The 22,231-nt window shown below is 45.8% G+C and overlaps 1 protein-coding gene across 16 annotated transcripts in view; it reads left to right on the plus strand.

The window, feature by feature from the left end:
* The window catches only part of DYSF (dysferlin), a 214,406-nt gene that overhangs the window by 147,878 nt on the left and 44,297 nt on the right, over window positions 1-22,231 (plus strand). For 8 of the 16 annotated variants that reach the window (XM_004609122.2, XM_004609124.2, XM_004609130.2 and 5 more), the window contains 4 exons: window positions 806-907; window positions 1,031-1,192; window positions 2,197-2,362; window positions 2,725-2,801. In XM_004609122.2, the coding sequence (XP_004609179.2) occupies window positions 806-907; window positions 1,031-1,192; window positions 2,197-2,362; window positions 2,725-2,801 (507 nt within the window). Of the gene's footprint in view, window positions 1-802; window positions 908-1,030; window positions 1,193-2,196; window positions 2,363-2,724; window positions 2,802-9,158; window positions 9,222-22,231 lie in introns of all 16 variants that reach the window. The other 8 variants (XM_055122407.1, XM_004609120.2, XM_004609126.2 and 5 more) reach the window with 2 other exon arrangements.

Consider the following 22,231-nt stretch of genomic DNA (forward strand, 5'->3'; position numbering starts at 1 on the left):
CCTGGTCCCTGTGAATGAGGGCATTTGGCCACCCTCCTCCCATGTGTAAATAAATATCCTTTCTGTCCCTACACTTGGGGAGGCATCCATCTTCCAGGTGGACAGGAGTGAAAGGTGGGGCCAGGGGGTGACTGGGTATAATTGCGGACGGTGGAGATGAAACCCTGGAGGTCTGAGCCAGGAGGTGGGAAAACTGAACTAATAAAAGGTTACTGAGAGGGGCTGACATGGATGCTGAGGCAGTGGCCAGTGTGTGTGTGTGTGTGTGTGTGTGTGTGTGTGTGCACGCACGTGCGCACGCAGGTGTGCCTGATATGTAACTGCATGTGTTGCACATATGCATGTGTGTGCATGTATTCATGAATGTGTGACTGGGTGCATGGCTGTGTGTGTTTGTTTATGAGTATGTGCCTCTGTCTATGGGTATGTGTGTGTGTGTGTGTGCACGGTAGGTGTGTGTGTTGTGTGTTTATGAGTGTGTGCCTCTGTCTATGGGTGTGTGTGCATGTGTGCATGGCAGGTGTGTATAATTGGTGTGTGTGTGTGTGTGTGTGTGTGTGTGTGTGTGCTGGGGGGATGGGGAGACCCCAGCAGCTCATGGATGTGTCATCCCACATTAGAGGAGGAGAGGGACTGGGGCTCCTGGACGTGGCGTGAGGTGTCTGTGTGGATTCTTGGGAGAATGGTGCTGACTCAGTTTCTGCTTGTGTCTCTTCATACTTGTCCTTTCTGTCCCTCGGTTCTCTTGTCTCTCTGCCTTGGTCTTGCTCCCACTTTTGCCTCTTCTGCCTATTCACCCCAGCAGTCGGAGGACACAGACCTGCCCTACCCACCGCCCCAGAGGGACGCCAATGTCTACATGGTCCCTCAGAATATCAAGCCGGCTCTCCAGCGGATGGCCATTGAGGTGAGCCTGGTTTTGGGGTGGGGCATTGGGGGATGTCAATGACCTTGAATGGCGGTTGGTCAAGGTTATTGGCCAACCCAGCTTCTCCCTGGAGCCTTTCCACTTTTCACTCTGCACCCCTAGATCCTGGCATGGGGCCTTCGGAACATGAAGAGCTACCAGCTGGCCAGCGTCTCCTCCCCGAGCCTCGTGGTGGAGTGTGGGGGTCAGACGGTGCAGTCCTGTGTCATCAAGAACCTCCGGAAGAACCCCAACTTTGACATCTGCACCCTCTTCATGGAAGTAGTGAGTGGGCCTGCCCTCGGTCCCATTCCAGAGTCCTGGGGTGCGCATTTCTTCCTGGACCCCTACAGATGGGTGGGTGGCTCCAGTTCTCGAAGGTCATGTCCGCCTTGGCTATTCTGGGGAAGCCAGTGGAAAAGACTCTCGCTGTGCTCAGAAGTCGCGGCCAGGGCGTGGCACCCGTGGAGCCAGTTAGCCCACTGCAGCCCAGACTCTGAGTGCACAGAGGTGCTAGGGCCTTTGTGGCCACGTCCCCTCAGGGAGCCCCCCTCAGTGTCCAGCTGGGCCCTGACTTTCCATTCTTCCTCCAAACCTTTCCTCATCTGCTTCCTCCCCAGCTGGGCGCGGACAGCTGGGCTCCCTGCAAAGCGTCCGGCGCCCAGTCCTCCGCAGCTGGGTGGGCTGCCAGGGCCCAGTGGCCCAGTGGCCGGAGGAAGGCCGGTGTGAGGAGAGGAAAAGGGTTTGCGAGATGAAAGCACTATAGGAATTTCTGGCCCGGTGGCTGTCAGCAGAGGCCTCCTCTTGGCTGAGGCGAGGCCGCCACCGACAGAGAGCTTATAAATTATTTCAAGTTGTGTTCAAAGTGCTTTTGGGGTGGGTGGGGGGCGGGGAGGAGAAGAATCTGGGTTTGTAAGCCAACTCTTGAGTATCCACTTGGGGGGGACTGTCTGCAAGAAATGTTAGGTCCGGGGCCAAGTTCTCCCCGCGCCCCGCTGCAGCCAGCCAGGGTTCAGGGAACGCAGACTCGCTTTCACTCTGCACGGAGCTGCCTGGGTCGGGGAGCTAATGTGGTGTTCAACATTCTAGAAGCAGACAGAAGACTTGTATGGCTTCTGCTCCCTGGGCTCAGCCAACCGCCATTTGGCACTGATGGCTGTTGGGGGTTCTGGGGGCGGGGGAAGCGGTTAGAGTCATTCTCTGCTCCTCAGGGCTCGTCCTCAGGTGTGGGCCCTCCCAGAGCCGGATTCAGGCATCTGCCCTCACCCCGCACCCCCTCTACCGCTTAGATGCTGCCCCGGGAGGAACTGTACTGCCCCCCCATCGTGGTCAAGGTCATTGACAACCGCCAGTTTGGCCGCCGGCCTGTGGTGGGCCAGTGCACCATCCGCTGCCTGGAGAGCTTCCTGTGTGACCCCCACTCAGAGCAGAGCCCCTCCCCGCAGGGCGGCCCAGGTAGGACTTGCCCACTGAGGGGTGCCCCGAGTGGTTTCTGCTCTGCTGGATCTGGGGGGGCCGGGACCCTCACCCTCCACCTCGGACGGGGCTCACCTCACTGAGAGGTGAGGGCTGAGGGGGATGGAGGCAGGGTGGGGGAAGAGATGCAGGGGTTCAAAGGGGTGGTGAAGGAGGAGAGGAAGCTGGGGAGTGAGGGGTTGGCAGGAAGGTGGGAGAGGAGAACCCGGGCTCACAGGCAGAGACGCAGGGGGAGAAGTGCCAGCACACGGTAGGGGGCATCTTTGATCATCCCCTTCTCTGAGTTTTGGGCCCCTGGAGGCCCCCAACCCTTAGCCCGGCATCCTTGCTGTCGCCCACAGATGACGTGAGCTTGCTCAGTCCTGGGGAAGATGTGCTCATCGACATCGACGACAAGGAGCCCCTCATCCCCCTCCAGGTAGGCTGGGCCTGGGTCCCCCTGGGAGAGCCCTGCACTGCCCCTTCCTTCCTCACTTCTGCCCACGCCTCAGCTACTGCATTCTGTCCCTGGAGCCTGGACGCTGTGTGGGGACAGGGACATGGGCCGGGGCCTTCACTGAGGTTGTGAGCCAGACCCGATCATCCTCCCCAAAGTGCCTGAGAACACGCCTCTCTACCCTGAGGACTGTGCTGAGGGTGGGAACAAATGTGAGAAATGGGGAAGGGAGTGGCTGGGAAGCCTTGGGGTACCCCACCCTGGACACTCTAACCATCAAGACTCTCCAGGGGGCAGACTCATCTCCGGGCTTATGCTTTGTGACTTCTTGGAGCTAGAAGGAGAGGTCTGGGACCTCATACTCCCATCCCCCATTCCCATCCCAATCCCCATCTGTTACAGCCTCTTACTCATTCCATCCATCTCCAGGAAAAGGAGGGGACAAGGGCAGGAGAAACCTATTCTAAAGGTCCATAAGAAACGTCTCTTAGGGCAGTGGGGGAGAAGTGTGTCCATCCAGGGGCACTAGGGTGGGCTTTGGGTCTTGCAGGGCTGCATGTGATCCCCTGTGATTCTAGAGAAAGGTCCCCTTGTGATAGCAGTTGTGACCTGAGGTCTGTCCCTGCTGTCCTCTGCTTGAGATTGTCACCCTCCCCTTAGCTTTGCATGAAGCTGGTCACCCCACCACCCACCCCCTGCCCATCTTCTATGACTCCCAGAGTATCCAGGTGGCCCCGAAGATCATTGTGTGTCCTTGGGCTACATGTCTGCATCCCCAGGGATGGGGTGACACTCAGGGAGGGTTGTGTTTTCTTTAAATCACTGGTTAAAAATTAGCCTTGAGAACCGAGGACAAACATGGGTGCTGGCTTGTGTTCTAGATGTACAAAGCTATCAGAAGGAGTTCTGCTTTTTCATGCTCTCCTCTTATCCATTCTTTCTGCCACTTCCGCTCCGCGCTGCCAGGACAAGAGGTCTTGCTTGAATGCCTCACTGATGTTAGGAGTTCTCTGAAGTCTCAGGTGCTCATTTCTCCCTCTCTTATAGCTCTCCGGGGCTCCCCTCTCTTCCTGCTTGGGGACACCTCCTCTTCATTCATTGACACTCAGACTAGGTATGCTCACCTCCTTCCAGGACTCCTCCTTTGCGCTTTCCTTTCTCCTGCAAATTCTCTCTGTGGCTTGGTCATTGCCCTTACCCTGCTGGTCTCTAATTGCCAACATCTTCCTGACACAAGGTCCAGGCCAGTTACTGGGACACATTTTCTTTGTGTCCCTGATGCCCAGCACAGTGCCTGCCTAGAGGAGGTGGTGCAATAAAGTCTGCCTGGATGGATGGGTGATCGGGTGCGAGGGTGGGCATATGCAGAGATGGATGAAGAGGGGGTAGATGGGTAGGAGGACTGATAGGTGAATGGTAGGTACATGAATTGGTGAGTTCTGGGGTGATTGGGTGCTGGTGAGTAAGTAAATGTGTGGATGAATGCGTAGGTAGATATGTGGAAGTGTGGGTGGATGAGTGTATGGGCGATGAATGGGTAGGTAGATGGCTTGATAGGTGGGTGGGTGAATAAATAGATACATGGATTATTGGGTAAGTAGATATGGGGCTGGGTTGGTGGATGACTATGTGGGTAGGTGAATGGATAGGCAGATGGCTGATTGGTTGGATGTGAGGGTGAATTCAAGGATTTCCTAATCACACTCTGGATCATTGGAGGAGATTTTCTTGGCTGAGAAAACCCAACTGGCAATTCAGGTGCTTCTGCTTAGGATCCAGCTACACCAGTGTTGGTGCGTTATGGCATCGGTGGGTGTTTGCAGATGATTAGCTCTCAGTGCAGGCATCCAGTACTGGCCCCATTTCCTGTCCTTCAGTGGGCCCATGTGAGGCTTGCAGGGAATGGCAGGGTCTTATATACACCCTGGTCCGGGCTCTCTGTGGAGTCACAGTGCCATCTGATTGGAGTTGCTGGCCAGGGGTAGGGTGAGGAGCTGGTGTCTGGGCTCCTGAAGGTGACCATGGAGGGAGGGGCAGATCCATGATGGGCAGGGAGAGGGAAGGAGTGAGGAGTTTGCTCTGATGGAAGAAACTTGGGCCCTGCCCTCATCCAGACCCCTGTCTGATGGACAGACACAGCCCTGGTCTGGAGGGGCCACAGTCGGTTGGCAGTCCTGGTCTTCAGGGACCCCTGGTCTCTTGCTGGCGGGGGTTTGGCAGAACATTGATCCTGTATCCTGTTTTTCTTCTGACATCCATTGAATTGATGTGTCCGGCTCAGAATGCCTCTCATTCATTCCCTTGTCTCCCCTGCACATCCATGCCACGGGGTAGGCTGACACTCCAAGGCTGCTCCAGGAGGGGGTGGATTCCACCCTCAAAAGACTTTTCAGATGCTCTGGGCCTTGTCCTGCCCTCTTCCCCTGTGCAAACAGAACAGAGGGCCTGGGTCACTAGGGTTTGGGGAAAAGAAGTCTGGCAGAATTTGGATGGTTACTGCCTCCTGTTTTTCCTGGAACAACCTGTATTCCTCAGCAGCCTGTTACACCCTCCTGGTCATGCTGTGGACAATGTGGAGAGTCCTACTCAGCTTTAAATCTGGTTTCTGTATGGATCTTCTCATTTTCTTCCTCTATTGCACCTTCTGCCCATTGATAAACCTATTCACCATACCTGCTAGTTCGTGGGATGAACCTACTACACTAAAAAAAAAAAAACCCACCAAAACAGAAAAAACCCAACAAACCCAACCCAAATGCTCCTGAGGTTTGAGTTGTTGGGTTAATACTCATGGAAGAGCATTTTCCAGGTTTCTGGAAATGTTTCAGTTTTTTTAAAATAGTGACCAGTTCTGGAGATGATTTGCATATGTAAGGGACATCTGCCCACTGGCCTTCAGACACACAGGTCAGCACCCCTGCGGGTGAAGAGGGTACCTGGTCTCAAACTCTTCTCCGGGTTGACAAGGGCTGCAGTAAGAGAGGCTGCAGTAAGAGAGGCTCTCACACAGAACTGCCACTGTTTACTCTGGTTGTCCTTGCTATAGATTTGGACTGACCGCCTAGGTATGGGATGGTGCAAATGTGTGTGTGTGTGTGTGTGTGTGTGTATGTGTGTGTAATGTGAAAGTGAGTGTGTGAGAAGTGGCAGAGGCTGGGGACTAGGTATGTGCATGCTCCTGAGGGTATGTTTGGGCTTGGTGCTTCTGATGCTGGTGTGAGTGGTGGTAGATAATGGTGGTAATGATGGTGCTGGTAGTGATATGGTAGCGATGGGGCTGCTGGTGATAATGGTGAGGTGGGTGATGGTGATGGTGGCAGTAGTTGTGATGGTGGTGATGATCTGGTGGTGTGCTTGTAGTAATGGTGGTGGTAGGGGAATGATGGCGAGGATGGTGGTGGGAATGTGGTGGCGGTGTTGGAGACGGTGGTTGAGGTAGTGGTGGCAACGGTAGTGCTGGTGATGCCATTGATGGTGATCAGTCCTTCTTGGACTTGCCCTATGCTCCAGAGTCCTTCCTGGCCTTGAATTTCTTTTTTTCTGAGAGCAGGTCTGAGCATGAACTCAAAGAGTGGGCACAGAAGTTTTATCCCCTCTGGTGCTCTGCTTTAAGAAAGGTTAATGTTTATGTTTCTCTGATTATATATACATGTTCACGATATGAAATTTGGGAAATGTAGGAAAATAATTAATAAAGGGTGCTTGCCTCCAAGAACACATGCTGTGTGAACTGACCAATTGTTGCCCTCTCTGTGCTTCCCTCCCCCCAACCACCATTTTAACAAAATTCGTTTTAACAAAATTGAAATCTTTGTTTATTATAGTGAGCTTTTTTGTTAAGCTAGTTCTCTGCAATGTGGCTGGGAAGATGGGAAGAGGATCGTGTGTAGAAACACGTGGAGTGTGCTGTCCCCATCTCCTACAGAGAGTCTTTTTGAAGGTTAAAGTAGAAGTGGCATCCTTGCCCATCCCACACGTGTCCCACCCTTCAGGCATTGAGATCCACCTAGAGTCACCAAGCAGACACTTGCTTGTCATCCTAAGATGTCACCCTGGCCAGGGGTCTTCTCCAGAGTAAGAGAATCTCAGGGTGGGAAATATGTGTGCATTGAGGTGAGATAAAGAGAAGCCGAACGTGGGGCCTGAGTGATAGTACAGTGTGTAGGCATTTGTCTTGTACACGGTCAGCTTGGATTTGATCCCTAGCATCCAATTTGGTCCCTCAGGCACTACCAAGAGTGATCTGTGAGTGCAAAGCCAGGAGTAAACCCTGAGAACTTCTGGGTATGAGCCCAAAATCTGAGAATGAGAGAGAGAGAGAGAGATAGATAGATTGAGAGAGAGAGAGAGAGAGAGAGAGAGAGGGAGAGAGAGAGAGAGAGAGAGAGGGAGAGAGAGAGAGAGAGAGAGAGAGAGGGAGAGAGAGAGAGAGGGAGAGAGAGAGAGAGAGAGAGAGAGAGAGAGAGAGAGAGAGAGAGAGAGAGCAGATAAGACTTGGAAAGTTTCTACCCTGAAACTCTGGATAGAATTTATATGTGCAGGGGAGTCATCACTGACATGTGTGTTGAAATGTGCATTGTGTGTATCAGTAGTGTGAATGTGTGGTGCTGATGTGTGTTGATAAAGTGCATTGATTTTGTGTTGGTAGTGTACATGTGTGAGTGGTGCGTGCGTGTGTGTGTGTGTGTGTGTGTGTGTGTGTTGAAAATAGACATTGGTCTATGTGGGTCATATATATGTGGTGCTGATGTACTGATTGCATGTATTGGCATTGTGTGTGTAGTGGGGGTTATGGAGGAAAGCAGGTGACCGGTGAGGAGACAGACCTGGGTCTGTACCCTGGGGGCTGGGTGGTTACTGGTGTGGGCTGCCTCCAAGTCCCTGGGCTCCCCCAGAGCTAATGCTGAGCCCTCTTCTTGGAGAGAGTCTCTGGAATGTGCTGAAGGTGGCTGTGTGCTCCCGGAGCCGGAGGGGCAGCTCATACTGAGTCCCAAAGGGGAACGTGTAATTTCAGGAGTTGGCCCAGAGCACCGGCACACTATGTTTAACTTTATTTTCTCTATTTTTTTTTTTTTTTGCTCTGGTGAACTGCCGGTTTCCCTCTCACCTTTCTAAAAATGATCCAGATTAAAAATAGCAGTAAGGTTTCTGTGAGGCTGAGGTTGAGAATGGAAGGGGAAACAGTTACTGTCAGCTGGGCGCGTCTCAGGGACACAGGGGGGGGGGCGGTTCCACGGGCATCAGGTCTGTTCCAGGGGGCACCACTTTGCCGGATACATGAGTAGCCCCCCACCAAACCATGCGGTGCTCTGGCTGGGTGTCCATCGGCATTGCCCCTTGCCCTCCTTCCCATGCCTCTGCTCTGAGACTTGGACAAGTTGGGGAGACTCAGGGCCCCCTTCTGTGGTGTTTCCTCCTGGGAGTATGGTCCCAGGTCCTCCTGTCAAGGGTGGGGACTGTCCGGGACATAGCTTCTAATGAAGGACCTAGACCCCTCTAGACCTAGAGCCTCAACTCTCCAGCTTGATCTCCTCTTGCCCTGGTCCCAGCACCCTCTCCTGAGCCATGTCCTTCCTCGAAGGGGCAGTGCTCTTGGTCTCTCTCTTTGGCTATCCTCTGCCTAGACCTGGCTCGCTCCTGTGCCTGGAACCCTCTCCTAACCTTCCACCCTGCTAGACAGTCATGCCCTCTGGCTCATGCCCCTGTCTGCCTTGCAGCCCAGGGATTTGCAGGCTTCTGGGAAGCACCAGCTTCATGGCCCTGGAAGATTTGTCGGCATGGATCTGAGGCCAGAGAAGGGCGCAGCAGGCTTTCTGGACTACAGGGATGTTGAGTCAGAAGGCTCTTAATGCTGCTCTTCTCCAGGGTTTGGCAAAAGGCGGGGGCCACCTGCGGAGGGAGAATTCAGACCCGAGTTGCTCAGGCAGCCAGCAGGGTGGGGCTGGTTGAGCTGTTAGGAGAGGAGCACAGAGGAGGTCCCCTATGGGCAGGCATGAGGGCAAGAACACGCGAGAGCTCGTCTTTCTGCCAAGGGCAGTGAGATGAGTGTGGCCGAGCCCTTCTGTGTGCGTCGCTGGGTTTTCATCTCATCTCACTTGAGCCCTTTTTTGGGTCAGGGATGGTGATGCAGACTGCTCAGTGACTGGCCACCAGTCAGGCTGTGAATGGGAACCAGTCTTGTCCACCTCCAAAGTACATACCTCCCCTTGCAGCCTCCTTGGGGAGAGAGCTAGGGCGTGTGGCGGCGGCCTCTACTTCCTTACGTCTGTCTGCCTGGTTTTCCCTGAAGGGTAGAGTCGCTGGCTGTGCTTGTCGCTAACCAGAATGTTTAATTTGTAGCTTGCAGATGGTCTGTCGGGCTCAGCCCCCACTAACACGGCATCTCCTCCATCCAGTCCTCATGTATGTATTGCTTCCCTATTTGTGGGTTCCTTGATTTCCCTTGGGGGTTAGGGTCCAGGGACTTGGCAGGACTTTAGGAAGGGAAAAGAGGTGGAGGGTGTGGGAGATGATAAAACTTTCCGGCGGAAAATGTCACCGCACTTTCTCTAGTGTGCAGTGATGGAGAAGTAGGGAGAGTCTCGGAAATAGTCCTCGAGGTGCATACCTGGGTGCATGCTACTGTTTGCATTAATCCCCGTTACCTGCATGCGGTGTGTGGGCGGGAGGAAAGGCGGAGCTGCAGAGCTGGGGTTGCATCCGTCTGTGGGAGTCACTCTGGATTAGATCCTGGCTGGTGGGACATGGGGCACAAGAAGCCTGTATGTCAGTGGCAGGTGGACTTCCTCTGCCCCTCCCAGAGACATGGAGGGGGTATGCCTGAGGACCTTGGCTACCCTCCCAGGTTTCCGAGGTGTATACCATCCTCCACAGCGTTTCTTCCTGTCTGCCCAGGCTGAGTCTCTGGATGCGTTTTAGATGGCGAAGGACAGTGTAGATGGGGAACATGACTTTGGTGTTTAGTCTCTTGCATCTTGCAGGCATTCCCATGCTGAGGGCCCAGCGGGGCCTCTGATCTGGTTGGGGGAGGGCCACATACTGTCCCCAGAGAGAGAGATTCTGCCTAAAGTGGAACCTGTTCATGGGCCTAGGCGAGGTACTGCCCCATTGCAGTTCATTGCTTACCTGACAAAATTTTGTTGTGGGCTTCTAAGGGAGACAATACACATTCTTAATTTTGTCATTTATCCATTGTTGAAAATAGAGAAAGTTAAAAGAAAAGAAAATTCAGGCACAAAGTTAAAAGCCCCACTTTCTGATTAGTTTGTGATAAGTTCTTTAAAGATTTTGATGTGAATAGAGTATTTGCCTTCCATGTGACCAACCTGGGTTAGCTCCCTGGCATCCCATATAGTGCCCAAGACTGCCAGGAGTGATTCCTGAGCACAGAGCCAGAAGTAAGTCCTGAGCACCACTGTGTGTGGTCCCCAACATAAAACAAAACAAAAACCCAACAAAACCCCAAAATTTTGACATGCGTTGGATTTTCGCTCTCTTGTGCACATATACAGATATTTCTATTTCACAATATTGGAATCATATTGTATTCTAAAATAACCTTCCTTTTCTTTCACCTAAGTCTTCTGTGACTATTTCCCCACACCTTTGCATTCTCTAAAAATATGACTAATATGACTAATTTAAAAACCATTAAATGGACATCCATGAAGTTTTAAGTAGCACTGGATGCTTATTTTCTGAATTTGTACTGTTGTTTTCTTTTATACCACTCAAAGGAGTTATTTTGGTTTGTTTTAGCTTTATGTCGTTCTATTCTAACTATACTTGTTCTTCAATATTTTGTAGCCTTCTTTTCTATTAAAATGGTATTTTAAAAAACTTTTTTACTGAAACACTGCGAGACCATTGCTAAGCTGTTCATGATTGGATTTCAGTTGTACAGTGTTCCAACACCCATCCCTCCACCAGTGTACATTTCCCAGCGCCAGTGTCCCCAGGTTCCCTCCCATCACCCCCCACCCCTCACCCCCTGCCTGCCTCTATGGCAGGTGCTTTTCTTCTCTCTCTCTCTCTCTCTCTCTCTCTCTCTCTCTCCTTTTGGACATTATGGTTTGCAATATTGATACTGAAAGGTTATCAAGAATATCCCTTGCCTATTTTTAACCCTCAGATCTTGTCCAGTGTGATCATTCCCAGCTATTATTGTCATTCTGGTCTCTTAGGTCTCTTCTCTAGCTTACCTACCTTCAGCCCCACACACACTTGTGGTTAGTTCCAACCTTTGACCAGTCCTCCTAACCCCTGTTTTCCCTGGCTATGGAAATAGGATTTAAAAAATTATGTCTAACTGCTTGCTGTTAGAGTATTGGAAAATACTATTTTGTCTATTGTTACCTTAATGGAACTCTTTATTAAATTTGTCTATTACACAGTTATTAACACTGTTATCACAGTTGTTAATCAGTATGGTTGGGTTTTCCAGGTAGGTAAGATTGTTTTCTTGAAATAATAATAAACACATGTATTTTTAGTAGTTCCTTTTTGATAATTGAGATGCTAGTGAGCAAACTTGCTTTGTCATTTACTGTGAAAATGCCTCTATAATTTTTCATAAATAATGATAATGATTGGTAGTTTCAGATAGATGTTCTTGATTTTACCGAGTTCATGTCTTTTATAATTGGTTTATTTTAGCTTAAAAAGTCAGACTTGGAAGTTAATTTTATTCAATGACATTTGGCATTTATCAAGACAATCATCTTTTTCCCATTGTCCTGTTAGGATATAATTGTTCTGCATTCCTAGAGAATTCATGAATTGGTCACGGCATTATAATTTACTACAATTAAAATTTACTTGTTTAATGCAATCAGGATAGGTAGTTGGCTGGCTAATTAAAAACCTTAATTGAATAGATTCACTAAAAGTCATACATATGTACATAAAGATTCTATTTTTAACCAGGTCAGTCTTTCTTCATTGATTACTATTTGACATGTGATAAGGCTTCTTTGAACTGAGATATGATATATAATCTATATCCAAAATAAATGAGCTATTGCTTTAGGTATACTAAAGCTTGACAAGATGATGCTGTAGAAAAATCAGAATGGAGTTCTTTTAAAGTTTAAGATTCATGCCCCTTGCTTCTGCCTCTTCTTTATTTCACTTATACTAATCCCCATCTTTAAAAGTACCAGCACCATTTTCATAGATAAAATGCTTTCTTTTAAAATTCAAAATTTATAAATCTTCAAAAGATAATGCTTTTTGTCTGATTGCAACATCAGGTGTCCCCAGTATAAACAGGTTTCTTTTCTTTTTAAATTTGTTTTTGGGTCACACTCAGCAGTGCTCAAGGTTTAGGTGCAAGGCGAGTGCCCTACCCACTGTGCTATCTCTCTAGCCCCTCAATATCTGAATTCTTGAATAGTTTTTTTGGTGTGAGAACTAACATTATTTAAAGGTTGGTCACTACCCTGGAGCTAGTCTATGAATTTGAATTAGGCAACTTTGGAAAGACATGAGATAAACATTTTAATAGTTTTGATTTATGTACAAAATGTGTGATAGTATGAATCATTATAAATTGAAAATAAGACTAACAGTTCTATAATTAAAAAGGTGATAGCCAAGTGATTTCTATTTATGGGATTCACTGGTAAATTTGGAACCAGCATTTTTTATTTGAAGATAATATTCTTTGTGAGAGTTTTGCATGAGAAAGCATTTTTAGGAATCCATCTTGTATAATTAATTTCATTGGGTGTGTCTACTCTGGCCTCTTTCCTACATAGAACCAGGCCTAGAATGGTTTTTTGGATGGGATTCTTTGATCACTTGCACTTCTTTGGTCACTTTGATTGCTGAGGCATGTCCTGTTGAATGTTACAAGAAAAATAAGCAATGATTGCTTATTTCATTCCAAAGTTTGTAGAATTATATTATTTCCACTTCTTATTAGGCTTAATAGCATTTATATATTTTACAGTTGTTTTCATTTCAAGAAATTAGATCCTTAAAAATTTCTTCAAGTTTTTTTACTTTTTAGTTGTAGATTTTTAAGCTCTTTTCCTTTGAAATTCATATATATATGTATATATAGAGAGAGAGAGAGAGTGAGAGAGAGGGGCTATCACTTCATCTCTGATGTAGATAAAGTTTTAAAGGAAATATTCATTCGTGTTTTCTACTAAGTATCTTAAGTTTTGCTTTTGATATGCAAGCCCTTCGTTCCTCAAGAATGGAGAGGTGTGTGTGTGGTGTGTGTGTGTTTGTGTGTGTGTGTGTGTGTGTGTGTGTGATGTGAGGAAGATAGGAGATTCCCCCCCCCCCCATATAGGTAACCAACAAATGTATATAATCATAGGCTGAGTCTCCTTTCTCAGTGATATAGAATGACAGCTCTGTCATGTGTCTGATTTCTAAATGTGGATCTGACAGCTTTGCATGTGTCTGATTTCCATCTCTGTGTATCTGTGGCTCCTCTTCTGTTCTCTTAGTCTTTTGTCTTTTGCTGACTATAATTCCATTGTCTTATTTATTAGTAAAGAAAAGATGTCACCCTTTCCGCTCAGGAGTGTCACTGCTATTCTTGTCCTTTGTTTTTTCAGTTGTTTTAGAATCCTATTGTCCACTTCTTGTGATTGAGTGATAGTGAATTTCTGGGTTAATATTGGGAAAACAGACATTTTTATAATGTTGTCTTTAACTCTGAACACACATGTCTATTTAGTTTTTAATGTCTTTCAATAAGCTATTAACATTTTCTCTAAAATAGACTCATTATTAGATTTAATCGTATTTTATGCTTTATTGTGAGTTTTGCTTGTATTTGTATTATTGTTATAAATTAATTGATTTTGGTTTAGGGGCCATATGTGGCAGTGCTCAGGGCTTACTCCTGGCTCTGTGTTCAGAGATCGGGTGGCGCTCTGGGACCATATTTGGAGCCTGGGAAAGAACCCAGGCTGACTACGTGCAAGGCAAACACCTTATCTGCTGGGCTCTCTCTCTCTCTCTCTCTCTCTCTCTCTCTCTCTCTCTCTCTCTCTCTCTCTCTCTCTCTCTCTCTCTCTCTCTCCATCCCTTCATTTTTAAAAGGTATATCTACTGATTAATTTTGCTCATATAAATGAAATTAAGCTTCATTTACCAGTCAGATATCCAGAAACTTTGCAAAGTCATTAATTTTACTGACTTGAGAACTCTTGTGAGCTATCTTTGCGGTCAGCCATACAATTTGTGGTTAATAACAGTTTCACTTCTTCCATATACTTTTTATTTTTCATCATTATTATTTCCTATTACACTTACATTCAATACTTCACGTAACAATATTTTTTTATCTGTTCTGAACTTATTTCATCTGTTTTAACCAAATTAAAAAAATATTTTATGTAAGAGAAGGGAAAGAAAGAGAGACAAAGGCAGGGAAACTCCAGGATTGTAGGAGGGGTTTCTAAGATAGGATTCTTCTGTTCTTAGTTTAAAGGTGATTTTTTGTTTATTTCATTGCTGAGTGTAGATATGATCAGGTGCAATTGCTAGTTAAATGAGAATTCTTAGTATAAATAATGTTAAATTTCATTGAATGTTCTTTATGTATTTGTTGAGGTAATTATATGATTCTACTACTTTATCCTGTTAAATGTGAAGTACTTAATTTTATTTAATTTTTGGGTTTTGGACCATACCTGGCAGTACTCAGGGCTTACTCCTGGCTCTGTCCCATCCAGGAATTAGACCTGGGTCAAATGCCTTACCCACTAGACTATCACTATAGCCCTGTGTGGAAGTACTTTAAATGTTCAGATAAGTGTGCATTTCTGAAACAAACTCTCCTGGTATGTATGCTAAATGATACTCCCCCCTGCATTTCTGGAGTAAATTTGCAAATTATTTGCAAACTTTTAATTAATTTAATTTAAAATTATTTGGTTTAGCAAATTTTCACCTCAATTGTTCTGAATATCTGTAGCCTGAAGCATCTCTTCTGGATGCTCTTCAGGTTTTGATTTCTAGGTGCAGCTAACCTTGTACATTGACTTGAAACATTGGATTGGAACATTTTTCTAGTCTCTGAATGAATGATAGGAGATTGACATCTCTTCCCTGAGTGTTTGGTAGATTCATTTATAAAACTGTCTAGACTTTGTGTTCTTCTTGGGGATATTTTAAACTGCAGATGTAATTTATAAAAATGTTTATAGGACCTTCGAGGGTTTCCTTTTCTATGGGAGTCACTTTTGGTGATTTATATTTTATAGGAATTTATCCACTTTTTCCTAAAAATGATTGACCTAACATTTTTCATAACAACCTCATGCTTCCAAAAGTTTATTCTCCATCTATTTGAGACATTTTTTATTCCTAAGGTTATGTTTATTATCCCTGTGGTATATTTTTAGTCTCTTCAAAGGACAGTGTTTTAGTTCTCTAGATCTATTCTTTTCTTGTTTTCTAGCTTATTAATTAATTTTCATTATTATTTTCTTTCCTGAATTTTAAGTTTATTATGTTCTCACTCTTTTAAGTGATATGCCCAACTCACCAATTTTCAAACTTACCTTTTTACTAATGTAAACATATAAGGCTGTAAAATTCTCTCTTACGTCCTGCTTTATGTACCCCACAGAGTTTGATAAGTGATACTTTCAGTTTTTTCCAACTCTGAATATTTTCTTTTATATTTCTTCATGACACCTGAGTTATTTGAAAATATGATTCAGAAGTTCTTAACACATTTTAATTTATTCTTCTTTTATTTATTTATTTTTTGAGTTTAGGTGTGCAATGATCCAGAGCCTGTGGTCTGTGCCTATGGTTTCTTGACATTTACTTTATGGCCTATTACAAGGTCAATATTTGTTACTGTCCCTTGTGTGCTTGAAAAGAGGTGAATTTTCCAAATGTATTTTATATTCTTCAAATTCATTTTTTTCTTCTGATTTTTATATTGAGAGAGGTATATTCAAATAATGGCTTTGGCATATTTTTCTCCTTATGAGACTGCCTACTTTTTCTTTATATGTTGTTGGCACAGATAAAGTTAGAATTGTTATATCTCCTTAGAGAGTTAAATTGTAGTGAACCTTCACTCTTTTGAGGGGGGTGGTGGTTTGGTCCCCATCCAGCTGTGCTCATGGCTCACTCCTGGATCTGAGCTCAGAGATCACTCCTTGTGGTGGTCTGAGGTCCCTACGAGGTGCCAGGGATTGAACCTGGTTTCTTCATGTTATTCTGGCCCTAAACCTTCACTCTTGCCCTTTGAATGTCCTAGTGAGTTTGCAGTGCTGTGGATCAATCTCAGGAACTATTTCCTTACTTTATTTTCTGTGTTTTCATTTTCAAGTTTTTTGAGCCTTTATATTTTAGATGAGTCTCTGATGAACAGCAACCAACATGGAATCTCTCTCTCTTTCTCTCTCTCTCTCTTTTAAATTGCCCTGAAAATATTTTTCTCTTAACTAGAGAGATGGACAGTCTACTATGTTAATTGTGTCTGTTTATATAATTGGGTTTGTTTCTTCTGTTCTGTTTTGTTTCTCTATTAGTCTCAGTCTTTTCTTTAACATTGTTTTTTCTTGTTTTTTTGTATTGACAGGTTGCCTCCCCACCTCATACCTTTATTATTTACTTTTTACTTTCAAAACAACATATTGGGTCACTTTAGGAATGTGAATGCACATTTTTTACTATTGAAGCCTAAACTTAGCTGGTATATATGGCCATCTCTACAAAATTGCAAGGGATTTAGATTAATTGCAACCACCCTCCAATTAAAAGAATTTGGTCAAATCAGTGTTTAAGTATTACCTTAATAAAAACTACATTTTAAATGCATACTGAGGCCAGAGGGATAGTGCAGGAGTTAGGACACTTGCCTTGCATGTGGTTAATCCAGGTCTGATCCAAAGCACCATATATGGTTCCCTGAGAGCCTTGAGGGTTGATCTTTGAGCACAGAGCCAGGAATAATCCCTGAACATAGCTAGGTATGCCCCCGCAAACAAATCAAAACACAAAACAAAACTTAAAAACAGTATTATTTTAAAATATATATTTTTTAAATCTTGTAGCATGTCAGGTAGGGCATTTGCCTTGCACGCGGCCAACACGGGTTTGATTCCTCTGTCCCTCTCAGAGAGCCTGGCAAGTTACCAAGAGTATCCCACCTGCATGGCAGAGCCTGACAAGCTATCCGTGGCATATTCAGTATGCCAAAAACAGTAACAACACGTCTCACAATGGAGGCATTACTGGTGCCCGCTCGAGCAAATTGATGAACAATGGGACAACAGTGCTATAGTGCTACCCAAATTTACTGATTTTTTCCCCTTTGTACATCAGTCTTCTTCTTATTGGGATTGTCTTCCTCAAGCTCATAGAAAATCCTATATTTAGGATCATTTATTCATAAATTTTCCCACTTCAAAATTATTGTTTGAAAATATTTTAGTTTTATACTTATTTTGAAAATACTGATTTCTTGGCACTTATTTTCTGTCAGTATATTACACCTGGTGCTCATATGTGGTTGATTTCTAAATTGAAGGACAAATTTTTCTCTTTTAGTTAGTTCTGGATGACTCTCAATCTTTATGTCTTCAAATATTACTAATTTCTCATTCTATCAGTTCCTCTGGACTTCTGATGAGATGTTTAATAGATTTTCTCTATTCTCTACATCAGTTAATTTTTTTGTGTGAAATAGGATTTTTTTGTTGAAATATTTATTATAATATTGAAATATTTATTTAGAAAGATGTGATTGGAGACAAAGTGAAAAGTGTATATTAAGGAGAGATTATGGGCTTCTTTAGAGTGGAAATAGGCAAGCAAAGAAACAGAGAGAAAAGCAAGGGATATATGTGTTCAAGAATATAGACTTGAAAAGCAAACCTAAACTTCCTTTTATATTTTTGTTTCTTCATGTTAAATTCTAACTTCTGAAGATTTCACTAAATCTAGTCCCATCTATTAAATTTTTAGTCAACATTTGCTTTTTTTTTTGGCTTGCTACAAGTTCTTCCCCCTCTCCCCCCACCCCAATCTGCTTGCTTATTTTTGAATCTCTTGTTCCTTTGCTAAATTTTCGATGCCTTTCTTTTTTCCTTGAGCAGCATTTCTCCCCCTGACAGTTCTATTTCTGACAATTCTGCTTTCTGTTATCCTAGCAGGTCTGATCTGCAGTTGGTGCTTCTAGCTGACTCTTGCTCATGGTGTCTTGTTCCTTATGTGTTTAGCTATTTTTGATTGTGAACTCATGTTCCTTGGAACTTTATCTGAGAATTTGTTGAGGCCTGGATGAAAGTCCCATTCTTCCAGAGAGGATATGTGTTTACTTTTACCAGATGCCTGGAGACACTACAAACCCAGATTCACTAAAACTAAATGTTTGGCTTGGGTTTTTGGGCTCCACAGTTAGTTTGCATTTTGGCTTCTTATTTCTCTAGATTTTTGCTTTCTCATTTGCCCCTAAGGATTTTCTTAACATTCCTATCAGCTCAATCATGCATTAAAATGGATTTTGAAGATATCTATTCATTTAGGTGTTCTTACTTGGAGGGATTCTCTGGTTCTCTAGTTTGTCATTTTGCTAAGAGCCAGCATCTTTATTACAGTGCTAAATCAGACTATCAGGGTTGTCATCATGCTGCGTAGACTTCCTGTAGACTGTGTGTTCTAACTTCCGGTGGTTGGTGTCCTCTTAGGACTTCCTATGAGCACAAATTTGTTTATTCACCTTTTGAGCATAGGGAGTCTCTTGTCATGATTTTCATTTTGCACCATTTCTTTTTGACCCTTACAATCAGTTCCTTTTGTTTGTCCTTATAAAGTCCTTGCCTGTCAAACATTGGGGGCTCAGCTGGCTCTGTCCATTGGTACAATTTCCAAACCTTCCCATCTTTTTCTTTTCTGTGCCACCCCTCTTTACCCTTGGCCCCCACCCCTGTTGGTACTGCTTGGCCCCCTAGTCTTATGCTAGTGCGCCCTTATTAAGAAATTTTCACCTGTGTTTGTCTGGAATATCCTGGGAACCATGAAGGCCATATGGCTTCTGGTAGAGAAATGTTGCATTGGTGCACAGACTCCCTTTCATTTCAAACTCAAGTGAAAGGCAGAGGGACTGTAAAAAGTTGCTGTAATTTCACCATCCCAGTTCAGGCTCTGGCATGGCAGGTGTAGATGGGAAGAAAGAAGCTGATATACATTTCTGTCGCACTGCTGTTTGTTTTGTGTGGGGTGTGGCAGTTAGGCTGGCTCAGAAGGTCAGGGCTGCAGCATACAGGCTCCCCAGGAAGTTTCTTACTTGAGGAAGAGACAACTCTCTCCCAAGAGGCTCCCCAGGGGGGGTGTTACTTAGGGAAGTTTCTACATCCTGACCAGGTAGATAGTCAACCCTGTGTGTGTTCAGACTCCATACGTCATGTTTCTTAGGTCCTATTTACATTGTTTAAATCTCTAAACCAGGGGCCAGGGAGATATACAGTGGGCAGTGCGCTTACCTCGCACATGGCTGACAGGGTTTGATCCTTGACCCGCCATATGGTCCCTGGGAGCCTGCCGAGAGTTATCCCTGAGTGCAGAGCCCTGAGCACCACCAGGTATGACCCCCAAACAAAACGAAACAAGCTAAACCCCAAAGAACTGGGAAATCTCTAAACCAGGGTTCCCATCTATGAAATTGTAGTAGAAAGTACTTCTGTAGAGGATGTGCTCTTGGATTGTCTTCCAGCCATGGTCTCTCTGTGGCTCAGCAATCTGGAAGCCACACTGTGACCAGAGCTGAATGACGAATCAGAATGAGGAGAATTCTGGGATGAGTAGTGGCAGCTGCCCAGGATGGATGGATGTGTTCATTCTCAAATGATGGGGCTGGAGGGCTAGTACAGAGGATAGGGCACTTGCGTTACACAAGGCTGACCCTGATCTGATCCCTGGTATCACATATGGTCTTCTGAGCACTGAGCCAGGAGTAAGCCCTTAGTATCATTGGTTGTGATCCCCAAACAAAATGGTAGGGACAGAGTGACAACACCTCTCCTCTGATAGTGTTGATGGGACAACTGTCTACACTCACCCTTGGAGCCTCTAAATCTTGTGTTTTCAGGGCTAGCCATATCCCTTTTATTGTTTTTTCTAGACCTTTCCTTTCTCTATATGTAAAAATCTATTGCACCCACTTAGCTTAAAGTAGTATAGGTGCTACTATTCTTCCCTCAGTCTCTGAATCATTGATTAATTTCATGGTCTGATTCTCTGGGGGACAGTCCTATTTTATTTTTATCTCGTTTTTAATCCAAGCTTTGGGGAGAAAGTCTTTCTGTAGCTCCTGAGGACTGACAACAATTTATCCGAAGACTTTGAAGCAAAGGTTTTCTGAGCAAAGGAATCAATTACAGGGTGTGGCACTCCAGTGAGGAAGCATTTCCAGAAGGCATCTGAGGCAGTCTGCCTCAGAACTTCACGGCCACACCTCTGAACTTAAGAGTTGGAGGGGGCGTCTTTCAGCGGGAACAGCGTGAATGCTTTTACCTGGACATTTGTCTGGAGGAAGCAGGCTCACCAGGAGGGCGCTTGTCTTCTTCGGTGGGTTTCCTAAGGACAAGCGAGCCTGACTTAGCAGAAATTACTGTATGTGCTTGAAAGTAATGGAACTGTACTTCTTTAAGACTCTCTCGGGTTCAGATGTGTTGCCAGGGCAGTCTGGCCTCCCCCCACTCCCATTAGTTCTGATTAGGGAGGTTTGATGCCTGTCACTGCGTGTAATCTGGACCTGCCTTTGTGAGTCATTCCTTCTCTCATTTTCTCAGAGCAAATACAAATCGCCCATCAAATGACAAGTGAAGGCACAGGGGAGGCGAGGGGAGGGAAATCAGAGCCGAAATCTGTTAGCTATTTGGAGTAATTGGTTATTTGCTGTGTTTGCTGGTTGGGAAGCAGAGCACATACTTTACGGTCTCTCCTGTTACGGGGGCTGGAGTCACCCGCCGATATTGGATCCTTGTTGCCGGAGCCCTTGGCTCCGGGCGCCTTTCCCCTGCTTGGCATTCCTGTGGTCTCCTGGGGGGTGCACCCCTCCTCCCTCGATGCACACTGCAGGGGGGACAGCCCGGGGTGAAACTTGTCTGGCAAACTCCAGGGCCTCATAAGGGAGTAGGAGGCCCCAGCCCCCTCCCCCGCCGCTCTGCACCCCTCTGCCCACCAGCCCCCCTTCTTCCCAAGAGGTCTCTCCCTGGCCCATGAGGAACCTGTTTTTTCCCCTCCAGAGAAAAAGGTGTGTCCATTCCCAGAGGGACGTGGTTAGCCCTCTTTGAAAATCCCTAGGACAGGAAGTGCTCTCAGAGGGCTGGTTTCATCCCCATTTGTCTGGTCACTGTCCTGGCCCTTGCCTGGATCAGAGCAGTGCAGGGAACTTGGTATGGTGCTTGCTGCGTGGCCCAGTTGCCCTCTCCTCCGGGAGGCTCCCGGACCTCCGTGAACCCAGTGCCCTTAATAAGTCTCTTACATTTACCAGGAACCTGGGGAAATGGGAACGAATTAGCAGTAATTCGTACTCTTGGGTCAGAGAGGTAGTACAGTGGGGAGCCAGGAGTGCAGAGCCAGGAGAAGGGTCCTGAGCGCAGCTGGAGGTGGCTCCCAAACAAAACAAGAAGCAAAATACAAACTCTTTAAAAGGTAATGTGATTTTGTGTATGAAAATGTTCACAGGAACTAGAATGCTGGGTGGACTTTAGCACATCTGGCTCCTCCTCCTCCCTCGCTTCCTAAATACTTTCAAATGGAATTTAAGGTTTTAAACTTAATTAAACTAAGTTTAGGGTCTGTAGTTTGATGAATGCTTCTCCCTCCCACAAGACCCTCAAAGATAGATTTTTCTCTCGAGTAGCAGAACTTTGATTAAGCAAAAGGTCTGTTGGAGATGAATGAAGGGAAGGCCAGTGTGTGCCGAGGCTTGTTGGACTCCTCCCAGATGCTGAATTAGTGATGCTTCGGTCCTTTCTTCAGAGCCTCTGCGGGCTCTTCTTTCATTCAAAGAATGAAAGACCGTGGAGGGCCAAGTCAAGGTCTCACGCATCTAGGTTAGGCTTCGAAGTTGAGAATGATTCAGTGACCTCAGGTTCCCACAGTCCCCATCTGGGACAAACCATAGTCAAAGGATCACATCCTTCTCTGCTCATCAGCTGCTTGACTTTGCTCGATCTCAGGTGCACTTCCATACTGGGCCTTTGGGGAGCAATTCAGCAATTAGGTTAAGGTCTTCTCTGTCCTCCCATCTCACCGATCTTGCTGGAGGACAGTGTAAGTGGAGTGACAGGGCGCTTAGGGAGGGTTCACAGGGGGTGGAAAGTCCTGTCTTCCTTCAGTGGGAGAAATGAAGCAATTTTTGTTATGAGTTTGTAGAGTTTTGCTGAGTTCACCTGGTAGGTGGCTATGAGCTTATG

Source organism: Sorex araneus, chromosome X (genome assembly GCF_027595985.1).
Source record: "Sorex araneus isolate mSorAra2 chromosome X, mSorAra2.pri, whole genome shotgun sequence".
NCBI classification, from domain to species: domain Eukaryota; kingdom Metazoa; phylum Chordata; class Mammalia; order Eulipotyphla; family Soricidae; genus Sorex; species Sorex araneus.